Source organism: Alexandromys fortis, unplaced genomic scaffold (genome assembly GCF_014885135.2).
Source record: "Alexandromys fortis isolate MF-2015 unplaced genomic scaffold, M_Fortis_MF-2015_v1.1 scaffold_111, whole genome shotgun sequence".
NCBI lineage: Eukaryota > Metazoa > Chordata > Mammalia > Rodentia > Cricetidae > Alexandromys > Alexandromys fortis.
In genome coordinates, this window is record NW_026067996.1 from 2763591 (window position 1) to 2787993 (window position 24403).

A 24403-nucleotide genomic window follows, 5' to 3' on the forward strand; every position below is an offset into this window, starting at 1 on the left:
GGCAGACACCACTTTCTTGCTCTGGATGCATTTGCTCAGTCTAGAATGCTCCTGATTTGTAGGACATTTCTTGCTTCCCTTGACAGTAGAGAGTTCTCTGTCCGGCTTGTCCCATGTGTCATGGGACAGGCATATTTATTTCTCAGTGTGTTTTTAGGACTGGCTCCATAGTTCCATAGTTCAACAGAGCTGAAGAACACTGTTTCTTAAACAAAGCAAGAGTCCAGGGACGTAATTTTTAAAAGGCCAAAAGAGAAAATTTTGCAGGATTTTTTTTTTTTTTTTTTTGAGGCAGAGTCTTGTAGCTCTGGCTATGCTGGAACTTATTATGGCCCCAAACTATAGGTGATCCTCCTGACTCAGTCTCCTGAGTACTGGGTCACAGATGTGAGCCGCTGCGACCAGTGTTACAATAATGAGTCATAGACCTGCTGTGACTCAAGTCAGAGCCAAGGTCTCTCTAAAAGGGTTGTTTGTGGAGACTCTGGGGGTTGTGGCAACAATGATTTGGGTTTTTTTCTCAAATGCTACTCCTTTCTAGGCAGTGTTGACGTAAGCTGTCTCCGCTTGACCTTGGCTGTGTCCCACAGCTGTAGCTGCTTTGTGATATGACAGTGTCTAAGTGTGGGAGTCCCTGGGAGCAAAAGCAACCTGCTGGAGAAGTCATTGCTGCCCTGCGCTCTATTGGAAGCGAGACGTTAGCACCTCGAATGTGCGTCTCTCGTCTTTCTTTCCTCCACTTGCTAACTTCACTGTAGCCACAGTGGGAAAGCACCATAGGAAAGACTTTAGAGCTAGAAACAGGAGTCATTGAGGTATGCTGAAATCTAGAAGTTCTAAGACATTATACCAAAACATCCATTAAATAAACATAAAATAATCCAAACCAAAATGCTATAGCAAGAGTCCGAATGATTGCTCTCTTCTATGTACATAAAATTCATCTATTTAAACGGCCTATCTACTAAAACAAAATGCTTTTGATTTAGTTCTTTAAAAAAAAAAATCACAGTTTAAAAGCCTTGCCAAAGTGGACACTCTCTTAAGACAGTAGAATTGAAATCTGGAAGTCAAACTAACAGTCGCTTTATGAGATCACACAGGCAGTAGAGCTTGCTTTAAAATCTATGTCTACATATGCTGGAGTACAGAGGACTTTTACTGTCTTTTCTTCCTCTCTCATAGTTTAGAAAACTATATGTAGCCCCAAGAAGAACAGCAATATTAAATATGCCCCAGGTTTTCAGTTAAAACAATCAGCAGCTTATGTTTAAAGATTTAAGCTATTAAATTATTAATAGGAGATATACTGACAGAACATCTCAGAAAAAGAAACTAGCATATATATGTATGTACAGACACACATATGTGTGTGTGCATATACACAGACACATCCCCAGGACTATATTTATAACTCCTTATGAATACACTTTTTCTATCTTCCTAAAAATGTATTTGAGAAAAGTATGGGATCTAAGGGTTAATATTTAGAGAAGGAAAACACAGATTTCTTTTCTTCATCAACCACAAGACTATGCAATGAGGAGGTTCTCACGGCAGTGTAACCAGTGACGTTAGAACTAGTGACACACTACTCTTGAGAGTGTGAAGGGACCCGGGGGAATTAGCTCTGGTGTCGCCTGTACACAGAGTGAACAAGCCATGGGCTCGGGCGGGAATGTTTCACGGACAGTAGTAAGCAGCAGTGACAGAGACACTGGGATTTTCAGAGGCCATCCTGTCTGCCCTAACGTTACTTCAGACCTTCTTCACAGCATGCATCTGGAAAGGTGCCAGCGATGAAGACACCATATCCTTAGAGAACCACAGATGTGCCGCTGTGACTTTTCTTAAACCCAGGGATGAATCCCACAGCCTAGTGAAAGAGCACAACTTGAGCTCCTGTTTCTTCTCCCAGTTCTCTACTGCATACAGAAGTCTTGCGGCTAACTGGGGCACGGAACCAGCCCTGCCGACGCAGCCACTGATGCCCGAAAGTCTGACTTTGAGACGCATCAGTGGGTGTCAATCAAGCTACTTCAGCTAACCTGCTTTTCACCTGGCATTGGGAATGAGTAAAACCTTCCAAGACAAGTCTGAATAAAAAGTCATATGGAAGTGACTTTATATAATACTGATTTCAGCTTCATCGCAATGAATGTGCTTCCAGGAATATTTACTGTATTAAATACATCAGACCTACTGGCTTCATAATTTTTTGTCACAGCTTAGCCTAGGAACTGTGCTGAAGCGATTAGTCCATCTGTTTGCTAAGAGCTGCCCCAGTAGTTTGCATATACAGTGACAAACCTGCCTTGCCGTGCCAGCTACTGCCTAAGGAAAACAAGGAGCAAAGTAAAAGCTGATCTCAGATGGCCTTCTTGTCTGGGGGCAGGGAAGAGATTCCAGATACCTCAGAAGGTATCAGGTCACTGGTTACGCGGCTGGTCACCAATATTTCCAAAATTGCTAGCTATTGGTGGCTCTAGACGTTATGCGGGGTATGCTAAAGTATTTCCAAGCCTTGCAGAAGCAAATGATAATAGTTGAAGAAAAAAAAAAGGCCTTGGCCTCAATAAGCAGGAACCTTGCTCCAATAGTCAGAGCTACCACAGCTTAGAAAGCAAAGACTGGCTACTTTTGAGCCATTTCTCTAAATCATTATCACTGTACACACATACAGCTCTTCTAGGCAAAGGAAGCTACTTCTTGGCACCATTCCTGCATGAGGTATATGGATTCTATAACGTCACTTTGGCAGTCTCACACGGTATAAAGTATACCATGGCAGAATAGAGAGAAGGTAACCGGGCATTCATAGCACAGTATCTAGGACGCCTTCACGGGCGTGACAGTTCTTGGCTGTGAAGGCATGCCCCAGAATATTATAACACTGAGAGTTTGGGTAACAAGCATGCAGCATTAGGGCCGTACCGAGCTCCAAGGGCCAGTACTCCACGCAGCGTCTCGTGGGCAAGCGTGTGTGTTGCACTGCTCACGGTCTGGAGGCTTGTCAAGAACTTCACAGCTCAAATCTGGGAACCGGTCACCGTTGGCCCGCTGACAGACCACCAGTCTTGTCCGCATGCCTCCACCACACCGCTTGGTACACTGGAAGAGGAACAAAGAACGCGACAGTTATTTTGTGTGAACAGCACATGGCAAATTCTATTTCCACACAGGAAACTTTTCTTGGCTACACTTTGTTATAATGTTGGGCAGCCTAAGTCTGACAGACAGAGCCAAGGCGAATTGCCAACAATGACAGAGTCAATGGGCCATGGTTCCTGGGAATATTAAGCATCCCTCAGTGAGGGCTTCCTTTAGATCTGAAGTAAGGGCTTTTATATAGCTCGCCTCATCAGGTTGAGAACACAGTTACTTGCCTCATATTTAAAATGAACGTTGGGAAGTTAATTTAATCAATCTTGATTCATTAGCCAATAGCTAAGATAAAATTCTTTGAGGCATACAGAAACAAGTAAATAAAAAAAAAATAACCAGAAACTACTTCAATATCAAATAAAAGAGATAATGACTTGGCCTGTTTTGTTTTGTTTTGTTTTGTTTTGTTTTGTTCATTTCATTTTATGGTAGTTGATAATTTTTTTTCTTTGGCTTTTGTTTTGAGACAAAGTTTCACTGTGCAGTCTAGGCTAGGCCGGAACTCACTGGAATCCAGACTGACTTTCTGTCTCAGCCTCCTGAATGCTGGGATCATAGAGACAAGCAGTCAGGGTCAACTCCAAGTTTTATTTTTAAATGTTGCTGAGGATTTAATCCAGGGACTGAGTTTTATACAACCCACATGTGCCGGCAACTTCTATGAAGCTGTCATGGATGGACCTTTGCTGATTCTCTTATTCCAGTTGTGATGTGCAACCGTTCAACTCAGCCTCTGGACCTCAGGACAAGTACAATTGTCCCTTAGGATGAACAAGAGCATGACGGCAATGGACGCGAGCTGACGTCCTGACTCACGGCAGGACTCACATTTGTGAGACGGGAACAAGTTGTATTCCTTGGACAGTGCCGCTGCGCTCAGATCCAGGAACACAGACATCCAGTTTCCCTGCTACGTCAAGGGCGGCTCTCCCACAAGGGGACGGGTCAGCCTGTGAGGACTGACAGCAGCCCAGCAAAGGCGTGGACTCGCCTGGCTTGGATTCAACTACAGAAGTCTAATTATGGATCCCGCAGGACAAAACTGCACTGAGGGTTAGGAAGACTCACATCCCAGGAGTCTCAAAGCCCCTCTCCCCCTCCCTCCCTCAGCATCACTGCCCAGGAAAACATCAGTGAAAGTCAACAAAAATTCCTGGGTCAACTGCCTGTCCCTTCTAGGTTATGTGTATGAAATGACGAGACACGGGAAGGTGGCCCAGTGAGCCCATCATCTCCTATGCCTTTTTTCCTCCTCTTGGTGCTGTGGTCTTCCAGGTGTTCATTTTCAGGTTTTATTTGGTAAACAGTCAAGACACAACAACTCGGTAAGCCTTAAATATGTGCGTCTCTTACAGATTCAACCAGAGAGAGAGATTTTAGTAACATAAATACGCAGGTAAGTCCTACTATAAAGTATAACAAGAGTTCAAAAGGCCCAACACTACTGCTATTGATTATCATTATTACTATTAATGAAGTTATTATTGCATTATTACAGTATCACTTGATTGATTGAAAGTTACATGTTAGGCACTTAATGGATGCTATCTCATATAATAGTCATAAATATTATGCAGGTGGTACTATTACTATTCCAGTTTGTGTGTAATGACATGAAAATTGAGCCAAATTATGTTACTTGTTAATATCACAAAAATGATAAAGGTCATACATAGGTCCAGCCAGAACCTGCACATCCTGAGTCAGGGTCTAGCTGGGTGAGACTGCATGATCCTTCCCTCCATGTCCCCTCCTCAGCTCCCCAGATGTAGCCATCCTCATCCAGTGCCCTGAAACAGTCACACCCCAGCTCGCATGGCCTTCAACCTCCAGGCATACAGAGGAAGAGACCACAGACACACTCCCATTCACAATAGGCTCAAGGAAAACAAAATATCTAGGAATAAATTTAATCAGGAGGTAAACGACCTCGGCAATGAAAACTTTAAATCTCGGAAGGAAAAGATACAGAAAGGTACTAGAAAATGGAAAGACATGCCATTACCACGTTCACGGATTGACCGAATTAGTATTGTGGAAATGATCATCCTGTCAAAAGTTATTTACAGATTCTGTGCAGTCCCAATTAAAATTACCATCTCATTCTTCACAGAAACTTAAAAAAAAAATCTTGTTACAAAAAAAGACCCTGAATAGCAAAAATAATCCTGATCAAAAGGACAATGCTGAACAGATAAGCATTCTAGACCTCAAGCTATGTTATAGATCCATAGTAATCAAAACAACATGTACTTGCCTTAGGTTTTCCTATCACTGTGACAGAACACCATGATCCATAGCAACAAGCATTCATTTCATCTTACACTTCAGGTAACAGCCCATCATTGAGGGAAATCAGGATAGGAACTCATGCAGGGCAGGAACCTGGAGGCAGGAGCTGATGAAGAAGCCATGGCTTGCTCTCTATGTCTTATTTAATTTGCTTTCTTATATTGTCCAGGACCATTGGCCCAGGAATGATACCACTTACAATGGGCTGGGTCCTCCAACATCAGTTACTAGTTAAGAAAATGTCCCACACACTTGCCTACAGAACGATCTTGTTAAGGCATGTTCTCAATTCCCTTCTCTCAGATAACTCTAGCTTGTCTCAAATTTCCAAGAAAAAAACCATGAAAACAAAGGTACTGATGCAAAACGGACATTAGAGACCAATGGAACAATAGGATGTCCAAATTGGATACCTAATTATATGAACACACTAAACTACAGTCATCTGATATATAATATTTGAAAAAGATTCCAAATATAAATATTAGAGAAATAAAAGCATCTTTAACAGATGGTGCTGGGGAAACTGGCTGTCCTTTGAAGAAAGATGAAATTAAATCTTTACCTATCAATTTGTACAAAAACTAGTTCCAAATAGTCCAAAGACTTAATTATGAAACCTAAAGCATGGAAATGACCAGAAGAAACATAGGCATAAGATGGAGATGTAGGGAAGAGCTTTCTTCAGGACCCAATTTGTCCAGCAACTGAGGCCAACAACTGGCAAGAGCGATCCCCTAAAACTAAAAAGCTCTGTCCAGCTAAGGAAACAAGCAGGGAAGCGAGGAGGAATCCTACAGGGTGGGAAAGAGTCTTTGCCAGCTATACATCTGACAGAGAATTAATACCTGTCATAAAGTGCATGGAGAACTCAAAGTACAAAAAGAAGTTAAAATAAAAGGGCCCACTTTACAAAAAATAGGCTTGGGATCTGAATAGAGAGTTCTTAAAAAAGAAAAAAAAATGGCTAAGAAATATCTCAAAAAATGTTCATCATCCCTAGCAATTAGAGAAATAAAAATCAAATCAATGCTGAGATTTCATTTGACCCCAGTCAGAATGGCAAAGATAAATAAACCAAGTGATAACAGTTGCTGGAGGAGATCTGAGGGAAAGGGAACTCTCTTTCACTGTTGGTGGGATTGAAAACTGGTCCAGATGGAAATCAGCATGGAGAATCCTCAAAAGCAAAAAATAAATCTACCGTACAACCCAGCTATATCACTCCTTGATATATGCGCAAAGGATTGGACGTCTGTTACACAGACAACTCCTTAGTTGTGGTCACTGAAGGTCTGCTCACAATAGCTGGGAAAGGGAAACAACCTAAAAGTCCTTCAACTGACCACAGATAATGAAAATGTGATACATACATATTATGAAATATCATTCAGCTGTAAAGTAAAATGAAATGAAATTCTCGGGTAAAAGGGTGAACCCAGGAAAGATAATATTGAAAAAGTAATGTGGACCCAGAGAGACAAGTAACACTGTTCTCTCTCTCATCTGCATTTCTCGAAAGGGACCATGGGATGAGGGAAGCAATCGAGAGGGGGATAACATTGTACAAGTGATTTGAAGAGGACTGGGGAAAAAAGGGGGTTCTTCAGTTAGGGAGTGGGGAGGAAGATAAAGAAGTGGAGAGGAGGTAAGAAAACAGTAGAGATGTCTGTAAAAGTCAGAAGGAATCATTGTATTCCACCTAACATTATATGCAAGACTGATAAGTCTGTGTATACATGTACATATATAGTTACATATGTTGTCCCGGCTGACAGTGCTCCTTCCAAGAGCTATGGGCTACCTAACAGTATCCCGACACCAGACGTGAGAAGCCTTCTTTTGAGTTGTTGGTTGGAATTGTCAAGAAACTCTCAAAACATAGGCTATTGCAGTTGCCCTTGATTGCCTCCCAGAGAAGGAAGAGGTCCTACTGCTGAAGACACCATGTACTTCAGAACAGGATCCAGAGGATCCAAGCTCAAAGACTCCTCTGAGAGGACTAGTTTTGTGGTACCAAAAGGTGCCAAGCAAGCTTTCAAATGAGGAAAGTAACCAACAGTCCTACCCAGCTACGATGCCTATGTAATAAAAGTATCCAGCATGGTAATAGCTCCAAGGGTGCAGTAGTGGCATGCCTATCTCTGTGGTAACCAACAGCTCTCTAATTGGACCTAAGGTCTGTTCAGTGAAAGAGAAATCATGCAAGGCACTGTAAACATAGCCAGCTACCTGAGGCTAATAAATCTGTGGTCTTGGAGAAGAACCTACAGCCACCACTTTTCTAGATCAGCATAATTCTAACTTCATTCTAAGTATTTATTCTTATATCCACCACTGGAGAAATATCTCTTTGCAATCATTCCAGAAAACCTCAACCAATCAAAATACAGAGAATAAGTAGCCATGTGGTGCCCAGCCCTACACTGTTAGAGCTAACACAACCCAGGCAGCTAAGGCTCAGGGATCAGAGTGGAAGAGCTATGGAAAGATTGTAGCAGCTAGGAGAACAGGATGTTCTCCGTGAGAGTTCATCTCTTAGAAATGTCAGAGAAGCTACACTTACGAAGTCTTATCAACAGGACTGCCTAAGCAAGCTCCAAACAAGGATGGCACCAATAGATTTGAAAACATGGAAGGGACATCTCATAGGGCCCAAACCCTAGACAAAAAACTACAGGCAACTAATGAACACTGAGAGCAGGAGAAACAGTCTTCCCCAGGGAAGAACACCCAAATGAGTTATCAATAGCAAGTGGTCATCCCTGAAATCATGTACATACAAGTAACAATGTAGGAAAAGAGCATATTGTATTTATATATTTAGGGTTATTATATGTAGGTATAAAACATATAGAAAAAAAGAGACCTTGAATTTGAGAGAGAACAAGGGGTACATGGCAAGACTTAGAGTACAGAGAAAAGGGAAGGGGGGAAGTGAGGTAATATGGTCTTAAAACACACACACACACACACACACACACACACACACACACACACACACGGCCAGGAAATGGACCTGTTCTATGCACTGTGTTTCCCTTTGTCAGGCAAAGTGGGCAATTCTATAAAGTCAACAGTGGAAGAAATCACTCTTGGAGCAGGAGGATATACAGCTCATCCTTTAATGTCAGCTGTGGTAAGAATAACACCCTTTCTGGTTTTGTGAGGAATTTGAAATCTTAGAAGGCACTCTGCCACGGTAATGAGTGCACCCAAACTACAGCAGAAATGGCAAGACTCCCATAGGCTACTTCAACATGTGATTTCCATCCTAAAAAGCATCCATTTCTTAATCATCAGAGGTTAACTAATAAACAGCTTAGGCTAGATTTACGCACACAATCTTCCGTCATTCTCCAGCCCCTGCCCATTCAAGCATTCTCTTCATAGTAACAAGTTCATTAAGAAGCAGGGGAGAGCTAACAGAGATATCCTAGGGAACCCCAGATCTGGAAGCTCCTCCTAAATCTAGTTCCTAAAAATAAAATATTAAACAATAGCAGCCAATCAACCAAGGAAAGATAGAAAATGGTTTGCTCTTACCTCTCCCCAGCTGCCGTAGGCCCATTGGGGACATGGGCCAGATTCACAGGCCCTTTGCTCATCAGGTTTGATTCTCTCTACACAGTCATTGGCGGGGTATCCGTTTTCATCCTGACACACCACCACTCGCCTCTGGGACCCTCCGGCACAGGTACTAGAACACTAAGCACACACAACAGCAGATTTATCTTCACATCGCTTGCCTTCTGCACACACATAGACCAGCTGGCTGAAAGGCCAGTGACCAATGACAGAGACTAGCTTTAGATCTTCATACACAGCGGAGGAAGGTAACTGGGAAACTGGTGGGGCTGTTCACTTTGTGCACACAGACAAATGGCTGGACAGTAGAGAGGAGCTTCTCCCCCTATTCTCCAGGCCATGGGTAGTAGTCAGCCCTGTGGAGTGATACTGTTTATGGAGTCCTCCGTGCATCCCCGTTCATTGCCCACCTTGTCCACATTTCTGAGAGGGACAGAAGTGTCAAGGGACACTGTTTGTGGGTATTTTTTTCAAAGTCTCAGGAGATCCTTTAGAACCAACGTTTGGGCCTCTTTGAATACAGAGGTTAACTCATACTCAATAAACTGCCAGTTGTGGAAAGTGAACTTCCACACAGACTCAGTGAGTCTATAAATGCACCACAGAATGACATTTAGACATTACTTCCTAGTGGGGGATAATCCTTTCTTCTCCTCTTTACAAGAGCCTATATTTTAGTGGCTGATGGTAGTAAGACATACTCTATTTGCTTTTCACTTCCTCAATGAACTCAATTGAATTCCTTTGCCACCAACCTCTCCTTGGTTTGTTTCAGTGGAATGTTCTTGAATGGCTGTTGTTTACATTTCAGCTGGTTTCCCACACACACTTCTCATAGCTCTCCCATGAGAGTGCAGGTGAGTGCTTCTCTTTCCAGAAAGTCTTTCCCTCTTTAACCTAGTGCATGTCCTAGCACCCTCTATATGACCCTTGTTGTAAAATTGGCAAGCTTATACTCATTGAGTCTCCAAAGCAATGCAATTTTCTCCAACTAACCCTCCTTGATGGGGCGGGGAGGGGGGACCACTCTACCATAGAACAGAATCATTCAACCTGAAACAAATATATGTTCCCTATAGATGGATTTAAATGAAAATAGCACTAAACCATGAAACAAACCCCGACACCAAACCAAATAACAACAAAAAGCTTTCATAGGATAGCCAAAATACATGTATGTGACTTCCTAATTTTTTTTTTTTTTTCAAACAGGAAAGCCTAGGACACACTCTCCCCATCCTCCACCAGTTTTTAGAACTGAACGCTTCCCCAAATGGAAAGACTCCCAGGATACAGGAGAGGAGGAGCTGAGAAGGTGAAGGGGCTGGCTAGCACAAAGCCAACAGACACACTGAGGGGTCTAAGCACAGAATCCAATCAGCACTCAGGGGCCAGTATTTCTGCATTTACATTCACCTTAGGGAGTGACAGACTTCTAATTCCTTTTAGCCCAGAAATAACATAGTTAGCAGTCCTAGACTCAGAAGGACATTAAAATTAAAAAGCTAACAAGACCCCACAGTGGTCAGCCTGTCCCCTCTAATTATGTGGCTCCCAGAATCTGTTGTCACCTGGGCCCTTCAGAATATGCCAGCCAGCATTTCAGTGTTCCACAATGTATTCTTGAAAATTTTCCAGCAAAACAGTTTAAAACATCCACATGCAGTTTTTTTTTTTCCTTTTGATGTTCCTTTTCAAGGCCTTTTGCAGTTAGAAGAACAGCAGTAAGGACTGTGACAAAGATAACTGTCACAGTAGTTGCTGGCTCCATCCTGTAGCGAGCGAAGCAGAAAGCACTTCCCTCCAATCATCTCATTTAGCTACAGAAAATATCGAAAGCAAGACAATGTTGACCTTCTTTTGCAGCCAAGGAAACTGAAGCCTACAGAGGGAAGGGCACCAGCCTCGGTTAAGAACTCTCTTCTAATCTAGGAGACAGCTCAACAGGTTTAATGTGCTCGCTGCCCAGACTCCTTGAGTTCAATCCTTGAGTCCACACAGTGTAGGGAGAACCAGCTCCTGCCAGCTAGCCTCTGATTTTCACAGCCGTGCCATGATGCACACATGCATAAATAGACATTAAAAAGGTAAAGAAAGAAAAAAAGAATTCCTCTTCAGAAAGGTTTCTCTGCCCCCTCTCCTCCAGCCTACTCTGCCTGCCCCTCCTGGTTCAACTGTGAAGTATTGTCACCCAGAAGTGACACCTCCTCCTCCAACTACAAAGGAACTCTTCTCTGGAACTGCAATGAAGCCATTGTATTCACCCAGCTTGACAGCAAATGTGTGTCAATAAACTTTCAGAGGAAAATTTCTTCAGAAGCCGCTCTAGTCTGTTTTCCTCCAGGCACAAGTAGGGGAGACAGGCAAAGGGGATACTCACTGCTCCCCAGGGGCCAGTTCGCCACTGGTTTCCTCCAAGCACATGGGTGCGGCTAGGGCTGTCACTCCTGGGACGGAAGTCCTCGTTTTGATATGGGTAAACCAAGCCAGTGCCTGAGATCCGTTGAGGGCATGGTGACATGGAACAGTCCTGCTCAGTCTCGGGGATATAATCTGGGTCACACTCACTCCGATCAATCACGTGGTCGCTGTAGTTGACACACACCACTTGTCGGGTTGCCTTACCTTGCCCGCAAGTCACGGAACACTATGTTGAATATCCAGAAAGAAAAAAGGGCTATCATTTGGAAGTCCGACTTACAATATTGAAAATATGTTTCTTTGGGTGGCTGAACATTTTCCCAGGTGCCCAGTTTAAAGTCTCAGAATCATCTTGACTACTTTCTTTTGTTCCCATCCAATATCTCTTGCGCCAAGAAATGCTGACAACACAGAATTCAAAACACATCCAGATCCAGCCGCTCTGTTTCTACCCTCACTTCTCTTGTCTATGAAAGGCATAACCTTCCCTTGCCAGGATTAATGTAATCATTACCAGCTGGACTTCCAGACTGACATGCCCCACATATGCGCTGTTTGCCAGTGACAAAATGCCACCCACTACTGCTTAACTCATGCATCCTTCTGGTGACTTCCCAGTTCACTTAAAATAACACCCAAACTCCTTGTTGATTTGCTAGGCCCTTGATTATGGAGCCTCCGGCTATTTCCTTGGCTGTTCTCACATTCTCCATATACTGCATTTAAAGCTTCTCAAACAAACCCAAAACTCCATCTCAGGGGCATCCTGTCTTCTGCAGGATCTGTGGCACCGCACAGATAGCGTTGTGCTTCTCTACCCTACTCCATGCATAAGAGTGAGATTATTTGTCTTTTGTTAACTACTCACTTTCTGCTAAGCAGTTAACATATATAATCTCAATCATAACAACATCAAAAAATAGGTATTTATCCTGTTTCTTTCTAAAATTTAATTTTATTCACCTATTCAGTTTTATTTCTGTGTGTATGTGCATTTGTATAGTGTGTGTGTGTGTGTGTGTGTGTGTGCTTGTATACACCAGAGGAGAATGACCGGTGTTGTCCATCTAGAGCTCCTTGTCCTAGACCCTGGTGACAGTGTCTCTCACAAACCAGAAGCTCTCAATTTTCAGCTAGGCTGGCTAGCCAGCAAGCTCTAGAAAGCCACTGGGATCTGTTTATCTCTGCTCCCCAGCACTGAGATTAGCAGCATACCTGCCATGCCCAGCTTTTACATGGGTGCTGGGAATTTAAACTCAGACCCTCAGGCTGGCACAGAGTACTCCTCCCCACTGACCAACATCCTCAGCCCGTTCTTTTAAGAGCAGAGGAAAAATGAGGTCCAAACACTTTAATTTGCTCAAAATCAGGCAACCAATAGATGACTAGGTTTTTAAATGTGCATTCCTTGCACAATTGACTAAGGTTTCTTCTGTACTTAGCTAGATACACATACATGGAGCAGGACAATTTAAATCTCAAGTCCAACTCTGAAATAGATAACCCATTCCTAATATGGACCCTTCAACTCCTTATCCTTCCCCATCTTCCAATTGTACCCAACCCCACAAAATCCACGCTTACAGAACTCCAGTCAAGCGCCTTCCACTGTCCACAGGGTGTCACAGAACACTCTTCCTTGGCTACTGGTTTAGGCAAGGTAGCACAGGCACTCTCGTCAGCCACAGAACCATCCTCGTCCCGACAACTGACGTATCTCATCCGGGTACCTTTTCCACAAGTGGCTGAGCACTGGGTGTTGGAGTGAAAGGACACAGACATGTCATTTGAAATGGCTGCTTAGTGTTTTTCACTTAGCCCACTTTCTTATCAGTTCTTAGCTCTCTTTCTAGAGTCATGCCAGAGAATAGTTGTCTCCTCTGAACACCCCCCCACCCACTTTTCTCCCCGTCTGTTTCTTACTGGAGTCCAAGACCCAAATCGCCACTGGGTTCTGGGCACACTGTGTGTGTTTCTCCTTGGTTCTGGGCCCAGTAGAAGAGGGTGACAAGATGATAATTCACAGTCCTAGATGTGAAAGGAGAGAACAGTTACCTTCAAGGCAACAGGCGTTTATAGATGTACAGTCATGGTCAGAAAGCATATTGTACCAAGAAATCTAAGAACTCTTATTTCTGCCTGTTTCTACAAGTCTCCTGACCCCTCTTAGCCCCAGACTCTTCAATGGCAAAGAGGGATACAATCTGAATCATTTTCTGGATGCCTTAACACAGGGCAGGGTCTACTTAGTCGTTAAAGCCGTGTTTATTCACCTGCCCCTAGGAAAAGAGAGGGAACATTGTGAAGCACTGCGCATGTCTGGAAAGAGCAGGATAGCGTCTAAAAATTATTAACTGTTAGTGTTTAAAAATTCTCAAGGCTAAATTGTGTTCTCACATTTCAGGTAGTTTCCTAATCAAAACCTGCTAATCATGAACTTGTTTTCCCAGGGCACCTAAAGATAACACCCAGGGTCCTGAAGGTCAGCCTCAGATATAAAAGGAATTTTCTGCAGGCCAATGGCTGGAATTCACATAATGCCCCTCAGCCACTCAGAGAGACTTGTAGTGAACTCAGTGGTCTGTGGATGGATACTAGGCTCTTATTTACAGAGTGGAGAACCAAAGAGCACACCTGTTTATAATCACTCCCAGCCGCCTTGATTCGAGACATAGTTATCAAAGGCCCAAGAGCCAGCTGACCTGGAGCAAAAGCATTGTGGTCTGGGACTGAAGGTCACTGATGTTTCCTTGCCTTAAACCTTTACATATGGCAGAGAAATTCTGCTACTGGCTCCATGCCTGGCCTTCCCCTTTGCCAGTGCTCCAAAGAGAGTCCAGGGGACTTTTGCAAAAAGCAAATAACTTATCCATAGGCTTCAGTCGTGGGAGCCTATGGACAAAGGAACACTCTAGAATGAGAGTGAGAAATCCTGGTTTGAATCTTTAAGGAAATTGCTAAGTTGGCACTTGATGTAAGGACTGACATTTTCTTGGGACTAAGGACCGTGTGATGTGTATGTACGTGTGAGCATGTGGAGGACAGAGGGTGTTTACTGGATGTTTTCCTTAATCACTCCGTACCTTAATTTTAGAGACAGGATCTCTTATACAATGCACAGCTCACTGGCTGGATTTGCTTGCTGGCCCATGAGTTCCAGGGATATACCTGTCTCTGCGTCCCGCCTCAAGGTTACACACACACATCAAAGATACACACCACCATGCCCAGCTTATACAGGGAACTGAAGAAAAGAACTCAAGTTCTCATGATGGTGCAGCAAGAATCTTCTCAACTGAGCCAATTCCCTGCCCCCACCTCCATGTCATTTTGAACATTTAGAAAAATTATAAAAACAAAATTTAAACCGGGTGGTGGTGGCACATGCCTTTAACTCAGCACTCAGGTGACAGTGGCAGGCAGATGTCTGTGAGTTCGAGGCCAGCCTGGTCTATGAAGCAAGTTCCAGGACAGCCAAATCTGTTACACAGAGAAACCCTGACTTAAAAAAAACAAACAAACAAACAAAAAAAGATAAAAAGAAAAAAAAAGAAGAAAAAACCCCCAAAGTTTATACAGGTACAGTACATGTTAGGGTAGTTGATCGGCAACAATAATATGATCACCATCAATATATTCACCCTTTGTGAGTCTTTATCCATAGATGATACACGATGAAATACACCCGGCTAAGAATGCCCACACAGAGGGAGCCGATTGGCTGTACAAGGCCTTTCTTAAGACATGAGTTCCCAGTACAGTCTTGGCTAAAATCTACTTTCATTGTTATCAAATCTGATATGAAAATTCAAATCTCATCATAAATAATACCAAGATCAAGGCAGGCACACAACAGTGAGCTGTGAGGCAGCACTCTTAGGAGGGGAACAGCTCATATACATGTGTGTGCATGTGTACATGTATGTGTGTGTGTGCATTTACTTATACACACACATAGGTAGACATTACATACAGATATTTGTATCTGTGTGCGTGTGTAGAAATTTTACTGAGTTAAATGATGTATAGCAAAAATTTTACAAATGACATTAAAATTTACAATGATCTCAAATTTTATTTAGCCATTTGATGCAAATATAAATGGCTCTTATTGATTTTTTTTTTGCTCAACTTTTGAACCTATTGCCAAAGGATGACTATAACTGCTGAAAAATATAGTTGAAAAGTGTGTTCCTGAATTATAACGGTTGGATGTTTAGGAGGAAGGTGAACGAGAAATGTAGATGTTTCTTCCAACCTGACTACAACCTTGGGAAATCTCTTTGAGGTGAGGGTGGGGGTGCAGCTGAGTGGGCAGAGTCCACGCTCGCATGCGCGAAACCCTCAGTTCAACATGCAGGACTGCTAAACTAGGGCGACACATGTCTGGAATCTCACAGCTCAGGAGGTAGATTACAAGTGGATCAGAAGATCAAGATTGTCCTTGGCTACAAAGAATGAAGCCAGGCTGGGCTGCCTGAGACCCGACAGGAGAAAAATTCTTTGCAGAACCAGATAATAATCTTCAAATATTCACTTTTGGGTGTTATTGGTAGTGAAACAACTTCAGATTATTAACGTTTCCCCATCACTTTCCTAGGGTGGTAACAGCTGACAAGCAGGAAACGAAGCGGTAATTATAGCTCCTGCTGGTATCTGTGTGCCTTGCTCTCTCACCAGGCCAGTCTCCAAGCCATGCACTTGACCTTGATACAGTGCTAAGAAGACGCTTCTAGCAGCACACCACAGACACGTACAGATGTTAGTGACCCTGTGAGCACAGGCCACTGCCACTGAGTGGGGACTTTTGAGGATTTATCAGCTCTCTTCCTCTCCAGTGTTTCCCAGTTAAAGAGAAGCCATTCGCAGCCTCTAGCTCCCGAGGCTTCTCTGAAGCACTGTTGGGTCTTGCGAGCTGCTCCAAACTGGCTTGAGCTGAACACACTTCTTGCAATTCATTGTGTCTGAGCTACTGGAGTCTTCAAATAAATAATGTAAGATATCCAAGTTCAAGGCAAGACTGACTAATATTTGCTAGCCAACAAGAATGAAACTCTAATCTATAGATACTTAAACAAACCAAAAGATAAAACCAGAAAAAAAGTTAGATTCTAAGCTTGGCAGAGATGGCACATGCCTTTAATCTCATCACTCGGGAGGCAGAGGCAGGCAGATCTCTGTGAGTTCGCGGCCAGCCTGGTCTACAGAGCAAGTTCCAGGATAGGCTCCAAAGCCACAGAGAAACCCTGTCTCCCCGCCCCCAAAAAAGTTAGATTCTACATGTAGAAAATAAGTAACTTCTAGTTAATTTAACACCCAGGTGCTCTATGTATGGATTCCTCTATGAAAATGTTTCACTTTTGCCTGAACCAGTGCGACATTTTGGCCCCTTACCGCCCCAAGTCAATAACCGGACTGAGATGGGAGACTCACCTGGGTATCGGTCGGCCTAGTTGCGGCATTGCAGTCATTGTCGTCCACCACCGACATGTAAGGCCCAATGACGCACTTCACTGCCCTCAGCTGGTAGCCCTGTCCACAAGTGACACTGCACTGGGGGAAGGAAACGAGACAAAAATGTAAAACCTTTTCTTTCATGTCCTCGCCCCATGATATTCTGTAAGAGAAAAGTCCTTCTACCAGAAGTGAACTGAGGGCTGACACCCAGAGATTAGGTAAAACCATGCGATCCTGTTTCCTACAGTTTACACTGGTCCATCATTGTAATGATATTTACAAGGATCTCTGCTAATGGAATTACACTAGTAAAGGCACAACTCCTTGACCGTGAGCGCCAGGAGGGAGAGGAGAATATCCATAATTGTCATAGACTTCACTCTACCCACTGGAGCGTTCTGGCTAACACAGGTGTTGGTCTTAACAAAGGTCTGTGACCTTTGATTTCTGGAAAAGAATTCTTGGGCAATAACTGAAAGCTGAATCAATGTTTCTGCATAGGACACGCTTGGCAGTCGCATTTATGAGAAAGAGATAAGATATTGGAAAGGACCTCCATGTGCAACAGCCAAGAGTTAGTTAAATATATCACAGCACACGAGTAATACAGAGATCAATGCGACTGCTGCAAGGCATACTGCCAGAGTTCCAGGCCAAAGAACGGCATGGGGGGGGCACTATGGGGAAGATAGGCAAAGATATACAATCAATTTCTAGACCTGAGAGCTCACTGAGCCAGCAACAAGTGCTAAAGGTGCACCGTTGATGGGGCTGGAGATGTAGTGATAGTAACTTTTAAGCCGTGCAGCAAGTCGAGGAGTACTTAAGGAAGAAGCTGCCAGATGGGGTAACAAAGTAGCTCGACACTTTTGTTCTTTCAACCACCTGGTGAGTTCAGCTCAATGCACATGAGGAATTGTTTCAAGATAGGCTCCCAGGGAGGCCACCCGACAAGTATTAGGACATCTAAAAGATAGCATTGTAACATGCTTATCTTCTCTGACAACAACGAAAAGGGGCAATAACAGAAGCAAACTCAGAGAGTTTTGTGTGTGGAGCTGATGTGTGTTTTGTGTGTGGAACCAATGTGTGGGAGCTGATAGATTCTTAAGCAATATGTCAGAGAAGAAATAACAGAGATATTAGAAAACACTGGAGAGAAAGATGAAAGAAATGGTGGAGAACCAGAAGACATGGAGAAAGCAGCGCTCATCAGGAAACTTTTCACTGCAAACGTCTATACACATGAAGAAGAAAGACTTTAAAACAGCAGCCGAGCCTTAGCAATAGGAGCTTATCATCAAGTTGTGGAGGGAAACCAATAGCACTGGTTTCCCTATAGTATTTGGGGCGGGAGTCTATGGGACCCTTTTGGTCACCAACTCAAAAAGATGTAACCCAGTCCTGGTACTGGGGATTTCATCTGGTAGCATTTGGTGTCTAGTTAGGGTATTGTCCCCTACATGTGGTGACTTTGTTTAAGCTCAACACTCCAAGGCAGATCCAATCTCAGGAGTAGATGACCAACAAGAATCAGACTCCATGGTTTTTAGTGGCCCTTTCCTTTCCTTTCCTTTCCTTTCCTTTCCTTTCCTTTCCTTTCCTTTCCTTTCCTTTCCTTTCCTTTTTTTCCCTTTCCTTTCTTCTTTTTCTTTTCTTTTCTTTCTTAAGAGAGAGAAAGAACATGAAGTTGGATGGGTAGGAGTTGGGAGGATTTATGAGGACTTGAGGGATAGGAAAGAATATGAAAAAAAATACACTGCATAAAATTCCCAAAGAATAAATTAAAAGAAATAAAAAATAACCTAACTTCCTAACTTTGCTTTGCATCTCAAGGAACAAATGGCAGAGCAAACTAAATCCCAAAGACAAAGAAAGTAATCATAAATGTGAGACTTCTACAGTAAAAATCTCTAAAGGACAGCAGAAGAAATGAGAAGGCCTAAATAAATGGAAAATTACTTAATCACTGTAAACTATGGCTAAAAATGCCAATATTCCTCAAACTGATCCAGAATCCATTCAAACCCAATGGAAAATCACCTGTGTGAAGAATAAAAAGGCTTATCTTTAAGTTCATACAAAATGGTAAGAGATTCCAAGTACCAACACATACAAAAAAAAAGAAGAAATTTGGAGGACTTGTATTTTACAATCTTAAAAATTTTGAAAGGGATTGAAATGGTCTTATACTGGCATAAAGACAGGCATCAGACTAGTTCCGAGTCCAGGAAAAGACTACGTTTTTGCTCAAGTGATTTTTGACAGGTGTGCCAATACTCTTAATGGAGAAGGTATGTCTCTTCAGCAAACAGAGCAGGAACAGCTGCTTACCCACATGTGCGAAGCCAGACTCCCACATCATATGTACAAAACCTTAACAATGGCTCAGTTGCCTAAAGCCAATAGCTCCAACTATTCAACTCTAAAAATAAAAAGGCATATGTGATATGGTGTTTGTCCACTGTGATACTACAAGCAAAGACAACAAAAGAATAAGGGAATCGCAACTCCATCTGCCCATCAGAAGACATGATCAGCAGAGTAAAAAGGCAACCAGGGAGATTAAAAATTAGTACCAGGGACATATGCACAATTCACATAGCATCATCCACAACCTCACGCCCTTTAAAGAATTGGATGAGACTAGGAAAAGGAACGGTGGAGTGCATGAAAAATGGGAGAAGGTCCATTTTAAAGTGGTTTAGAGGTTTGTTTGTTTGATTGATTGATTGATTCCCTCCCCCCCCCCTTTTTTTGGACAGAGTTTCCTGTAACTCAGGCTGACCTTACACTGTCTACAATCCTCAGGGTTGACCCTGAACTTCGGATCCCCCCCTACCTCCACCTCTCGATTACTGAAATGATAGGAATGCAGCACTGTTTACAGTGTCTGCAGTGTTAGGGATGGACTCCAGGACTTTGTTTGTGCAAGGCAAGCACTCTACCTGTGCAGCTACAGCCCCAGCTCCAATGGTGTGAATTAGAATCTTTTTAAATGGACAGGCAGTTTGGCTGGACATTCCTCTAAAGAAGACATTCAAGTGGTGACAAACTGCTCAACGTCTTTTTCTATTAGAGGGATGAAACTAGAAGCCATAGTGAGACAGCACTTTACACTCAGTAGGCGGGCTGCAGTTTCAAAAGTGGAGAATAGTAACTGTTGACAATGACATGGAGAGATTGTATATTGCTTACATATTGCTGGGAGGGATGGAAAATGGTACAGCCTCTATAGAAAACCACTTGGAAGTTAAAAACCTAGACACAGATTTACTATAGGAACCGATAATTACATCGCTGGGTAATAGATTCCAAATCAGTGGTATGAAAATAAATACTTGTTCATTTATGCCAGAAAAATTCATAGTAGCCCAGATGTGAAAAGAACCCAAATATCTATCTTGGATGCTCATTCACACAGTGGAATACGATTCAGAAATTAAGAGAAAGGAGTGTTGGCCCGCGCTACTGTGCGGATGGGTGCCAAAAGATTGATGTAGTGTGACTGACGCCGGCCCCATCAGCCATGTGTTAGCACCACCGCCCACTTTTATGAACAGTCCAGCATATGCAAATCCACAGACCCAGAATGGAAATGGATGATTGCCAGAGGTTAGGGAAGCAGGGGATGGGAAATAGCTGTTGAATGTATATGGGGTTTCTTTTGGAGTGCTGGAAACAGTTTGGCAGTACCCTGAGATCATGAAACATGGATATACCGAATACCACTGAGCTGTTCCCTTTAAGACAGTTAATTGTATGCCCTGCATGTTTCTTTTCAATCAAAACATACAGACAGAATACAATTCCAAGTTTACAAATATAAAAATCCTGAAGAAACGGCAACAGCAACAAAAGCCAAACAACAACAAAGGATGCTCTGCATTTTTCATTTCAGCTGTGTGTTTGATTTTTTTTTCTCTTTGCTATCACATATTTTGGAAATTTTTTCATGCGAATATTTATAACTCTTTTAATAACATCTTAAAAACTGTTTGCCTGAGTTGCATGCCTGGTTAAAGAAAAACCAAATCTCTTATCAGAGATGGGAGAAGAATGGACTGGTCGGTCAGTTGTAGGAGATGTGACAGTCCTGTCTTGACATTGATCTCAACGTGTGCTAACACCTTGTCATTAATCAAGAAGCTCTATGGATTTGGACAAACAGGAAGCACTATTAGAAAGGATAAAGGGGCGCTTCTTGTTTGTTCAGAAGACTCTAGCAGAAAAGTGTCAGTATGGGGGTCAGACAATGGCTCAGAGGGTAGAGGTGCTTGCCTTTAAGAGTAAGTCTTGAGTTGGCTTCTTGGTGTGGAACCATCTGTGTAAGCTGTACCTTAACTTCCACCAGTACACCATGGCACACACACTCGCACGCATCCTCTTTAGCACCCCCCCCCCCACACACACACACTACATGTTAATCAATAAGAATGAGGAAGCCCCAGATGTGGTTGTAAAGCTGCCTGCACATTGCACGCAAGTTTGGAAATGGAGACAGAGGCTGAAGAACAGGAGTGCCAGTGGCTGGTCAGGGTGGAGGAGCCATTCTTCAACGGATTGCATAAGTGACAGCCGACAGCTGTTCACTTCTTCGGGGAACTTGGAGTGCTGCTTAAATCGTACACAGCACTCTCTTGCTTCTATATTAGGAAAGACTGGATTCCAAGAGCAAACTGGGCCCAGGGGACATGCCCTCTCTGCTTTTGAAATGGTAGAAGGCTAAGGCAGTGGAACCTATTACACTCGAGACAACTGGGAAAAGATTCTCGACCTGATGATTATGATTCCGGACCCCTTTGATCTAACCAACTACGTCTGAAGAATCTCACTTATTTATGAGAGTGGAGTTTTGGATCCCTTATGCTGGCAGCCAAAATATCCCTTCCAAAGCCCAGCCCAGCCCCTCTGCTCCAAATCAGCTGGCAGACAGGATCACATCCCCACAGAGGATTGCTTCTGCCAGATGCCACGTCTGTTGTGAATTTGTTTAAATGCTTGTGTGCTGCAGTTTAGGACAGGGTGAAAACCTGCACGTGGGGTTGTAACCGGAGTAATCCGCTCCAGCAGGGCAAGGTAACCCTGACTGCACGGCAGGGCTGCAAAGCCCCTGAGTCCCCTGCGCTAAACCCAGAGCCACAGAGGTACAGGGCAAGCAAGCCAAGCTACACAGAGCTTGGTGGTGAAACCCCACCCCTGGAATGCCCCTCTTCAGATAAGCAGGAAAGAATGCAGTTAAGAATCTTATCATTCAAAATACCTGTCCCCAGGGACCTGCCTGCCAGGCTGCACACTCTGGCTGCTGACAGGTCTGCCTGGACTCTGGCTTGACCTCAGGGTCACACATTCTATCACTTAATCGATCTTCGCCGAACTGACACCAGACCTGGCGGTGCTTCTGTCCTTTTCCACAGGTGACCAAGCACTGGAATGAAAAGCAGAGGCTGTCAGGGTTGTTTCTGATCAACGCGCTGGGGCCCTTGGGGGCTGGTGGCTAATGAGAACAGGTGGCCCTTTCTCATACACAGCCCCTCTCGGCTGCTGGGCAGCAATGAGCAAACACAGCCAGCTCTCTCCCAGCGCCTTCATCACTTTCTCTTTCTTCTCTCCCCTTTCCTTCTTTTTTCCTGGCAGTGCCTCCCAGAGCCCAGGCTGGCCTCCAGCTCACTTTGTGACTGAGGGAGCCTGAACATTCTGATCTGCTCGCCTCTCCTACCAACCCCTGCCATTGTAGGTGTGCCCACTAAGGCTGGTTTATGTGCTGCAGGGATCCAACCCAAGGCTTTTTGCGGATGAGGCCAGTGCTCTGCTAAGGGAGCTGCATTGTCAGCCCCTTTCTTTCTGGATTCTTCCTCGTCTTCATTCTGACTTTTTCATACATACACACACACACACACACACACACACACACACACACACACACACACATACACACACCCATGACGCTTCACCCGTGTTTGCTCCCGCTAGCTGCTCCCATTCCTCCAAACTTTTTCTGATCTCCTTTTCCTCTTTCCCTCCTGTATCATTCCCTCATGTTCCCTTTATATTTAACATCTTATGCCCAGATTCAAACACAGAACCTTAACAGTGTACCATGCTCTGAGAAGCAATAGTCAGGATTTCCCAGCCCAGAGGTTCAGTGTGAAGAATTAAAAGCTCAATAAACTCACACACCTTTATAACCCAGCCACAATGTCTCTGTGACTCAATGTTTACATCTGTAAAATGGGGATAGCAATAATTCTGACTCAGAGAAACTAAAATGTCTAGCATATACAGTATACATGTATGACATTCTCAAGAAAGAAAAATTGGAAGTCCCGCGGCGGTCCCGGCTCCCGAGGGCGGCCGCGATGCCTTCGTCGCAACTGGTCAGTCAACTGCTGGAACTGTGAGTCCGCCCCGTCCCCTCCGTCAGTCCGTCCGTCCGCGCCAGCTCCCAGCCCCTTCCTCCCCTCACTACTGTAGTCACGGGCCGGGATGGCGCCTGGTCGCTGAGGACCGTGGTGCACCGCGGAGCGAGCGGGCGCTCCACCCGATGGGCGCTGAGTACCCAGGCAGAACAAAAGAGAGCTCTAGCAGGGCTGGACAGACCTCAGGAAATGCGGGCGGTTCGCCATCTTTGGGACCATGGACAGTAACCTAACGCTCCCAGGGCTGGAGCGCTTCCTAAAATGCGGGTAACAGTTGGGCATGGCAGTTCCAGCCCTCTGGAAACAAGAGGGTTGCCACGAATTCCAGGCTAGTGGGGTTATGTTGTGAGACACTGTTCCCCTAAAACAAATAAATAAAATTTTGAAAATTCGAAAAAAAAGAAAGAAAAATTGTTAACTATAATCATCATTATCATTTGTGCTCATTTTGGAAAAAAATTAAAAACCGTGGAAGGAGCATACAAGACAAAGCTAAAGTAATTGAAAGTATGTTAAACTCTTTACTCTTTCCTTTCCAGTCTTTTTATCCAAGGGTGTTTCGTGGGAACTGGGTGATGGAACAATCACGCGGTATATTCAGTGTGATTCAAACTCCCGTGCAGTTAAGACTAGCTGCAAAAGTTTCCTTTCCTTTCCTTGTTATTTTGTTTTAGAAAATGGTCTCATGTAGCTCAGGCTAATGAAGCCTTAATTTCACTACATTACATACAGCCAAGGGTGGTATTGAACTCCTGATCTCCCACGGGTAGGATTACAGGCATGTCCACCATGCCTGGCTATTACTTCATCTATAATTCCACTTGAACTAATATTAGCTATCTAAGTAAAATGTGACACCACCATCTTCTGTTATGTTTTAAAAATCAAGGATTTAGCCCATTGCCTCCTGGGAAAGCACTAGATCATTCATCCACAAAGCAGACACCGATGAAGACACACAGTCCTGCTTCACCATTCCAGGAGTGTGAAGGGTTTTCTTTGCAGGCTTGACATCCGAAGTAAACTCACATGGGGAAGGGAAGGGCTTGCAGACAGAAGCT

At 43.7% G+C, this 24403-nt stretch overlaps 1 protein-coding gene across 6 annotated transcripts in view; it reads right to left on the minus strand.

Moving 5' to 3' along the window:
- The window catches only part of Adamts9 (ADAM metallopeptidase with thrombospondin type 1 motif 9), a 161186-nt gene that overhangs the window by 71357 nt on the left and 65426 nt on the right, over window positions 1-24403 (minus strand). For all 6 annotated transcript variants that reach the window (XM_050160229.1, XM_050160230.1, XM_050160231.1 and 3 more), the window contains exons 22-28: window positions 22187-22351; window positions 16900-17019; window positions 13390-13494; window positions 13051-13218; window positions 11426-11692; window positions 9004-9165; window positions 2935-3111 (exon numbers count right to left, since the gene is read on the minus strand). In XM_050160229.1, coding sequence (XP_050016186.1) covers window positions 2935-3111; window positions 9004-9165; window positions 11426-11692; window positions 13051-13218; window positions 13390-13494; window positions 16900-17019; window positions 22187-22351 — 1164 coding nt within the window. The remainder of the gene's footprint in view (window positions 1-2934; window positions 3112-9003; window positions 9166-11425; window positions 11693-13050; window positions 13219-13389; window positions 13495-16899; window positions 17020-22186; window positions 22352-24403) is intronic.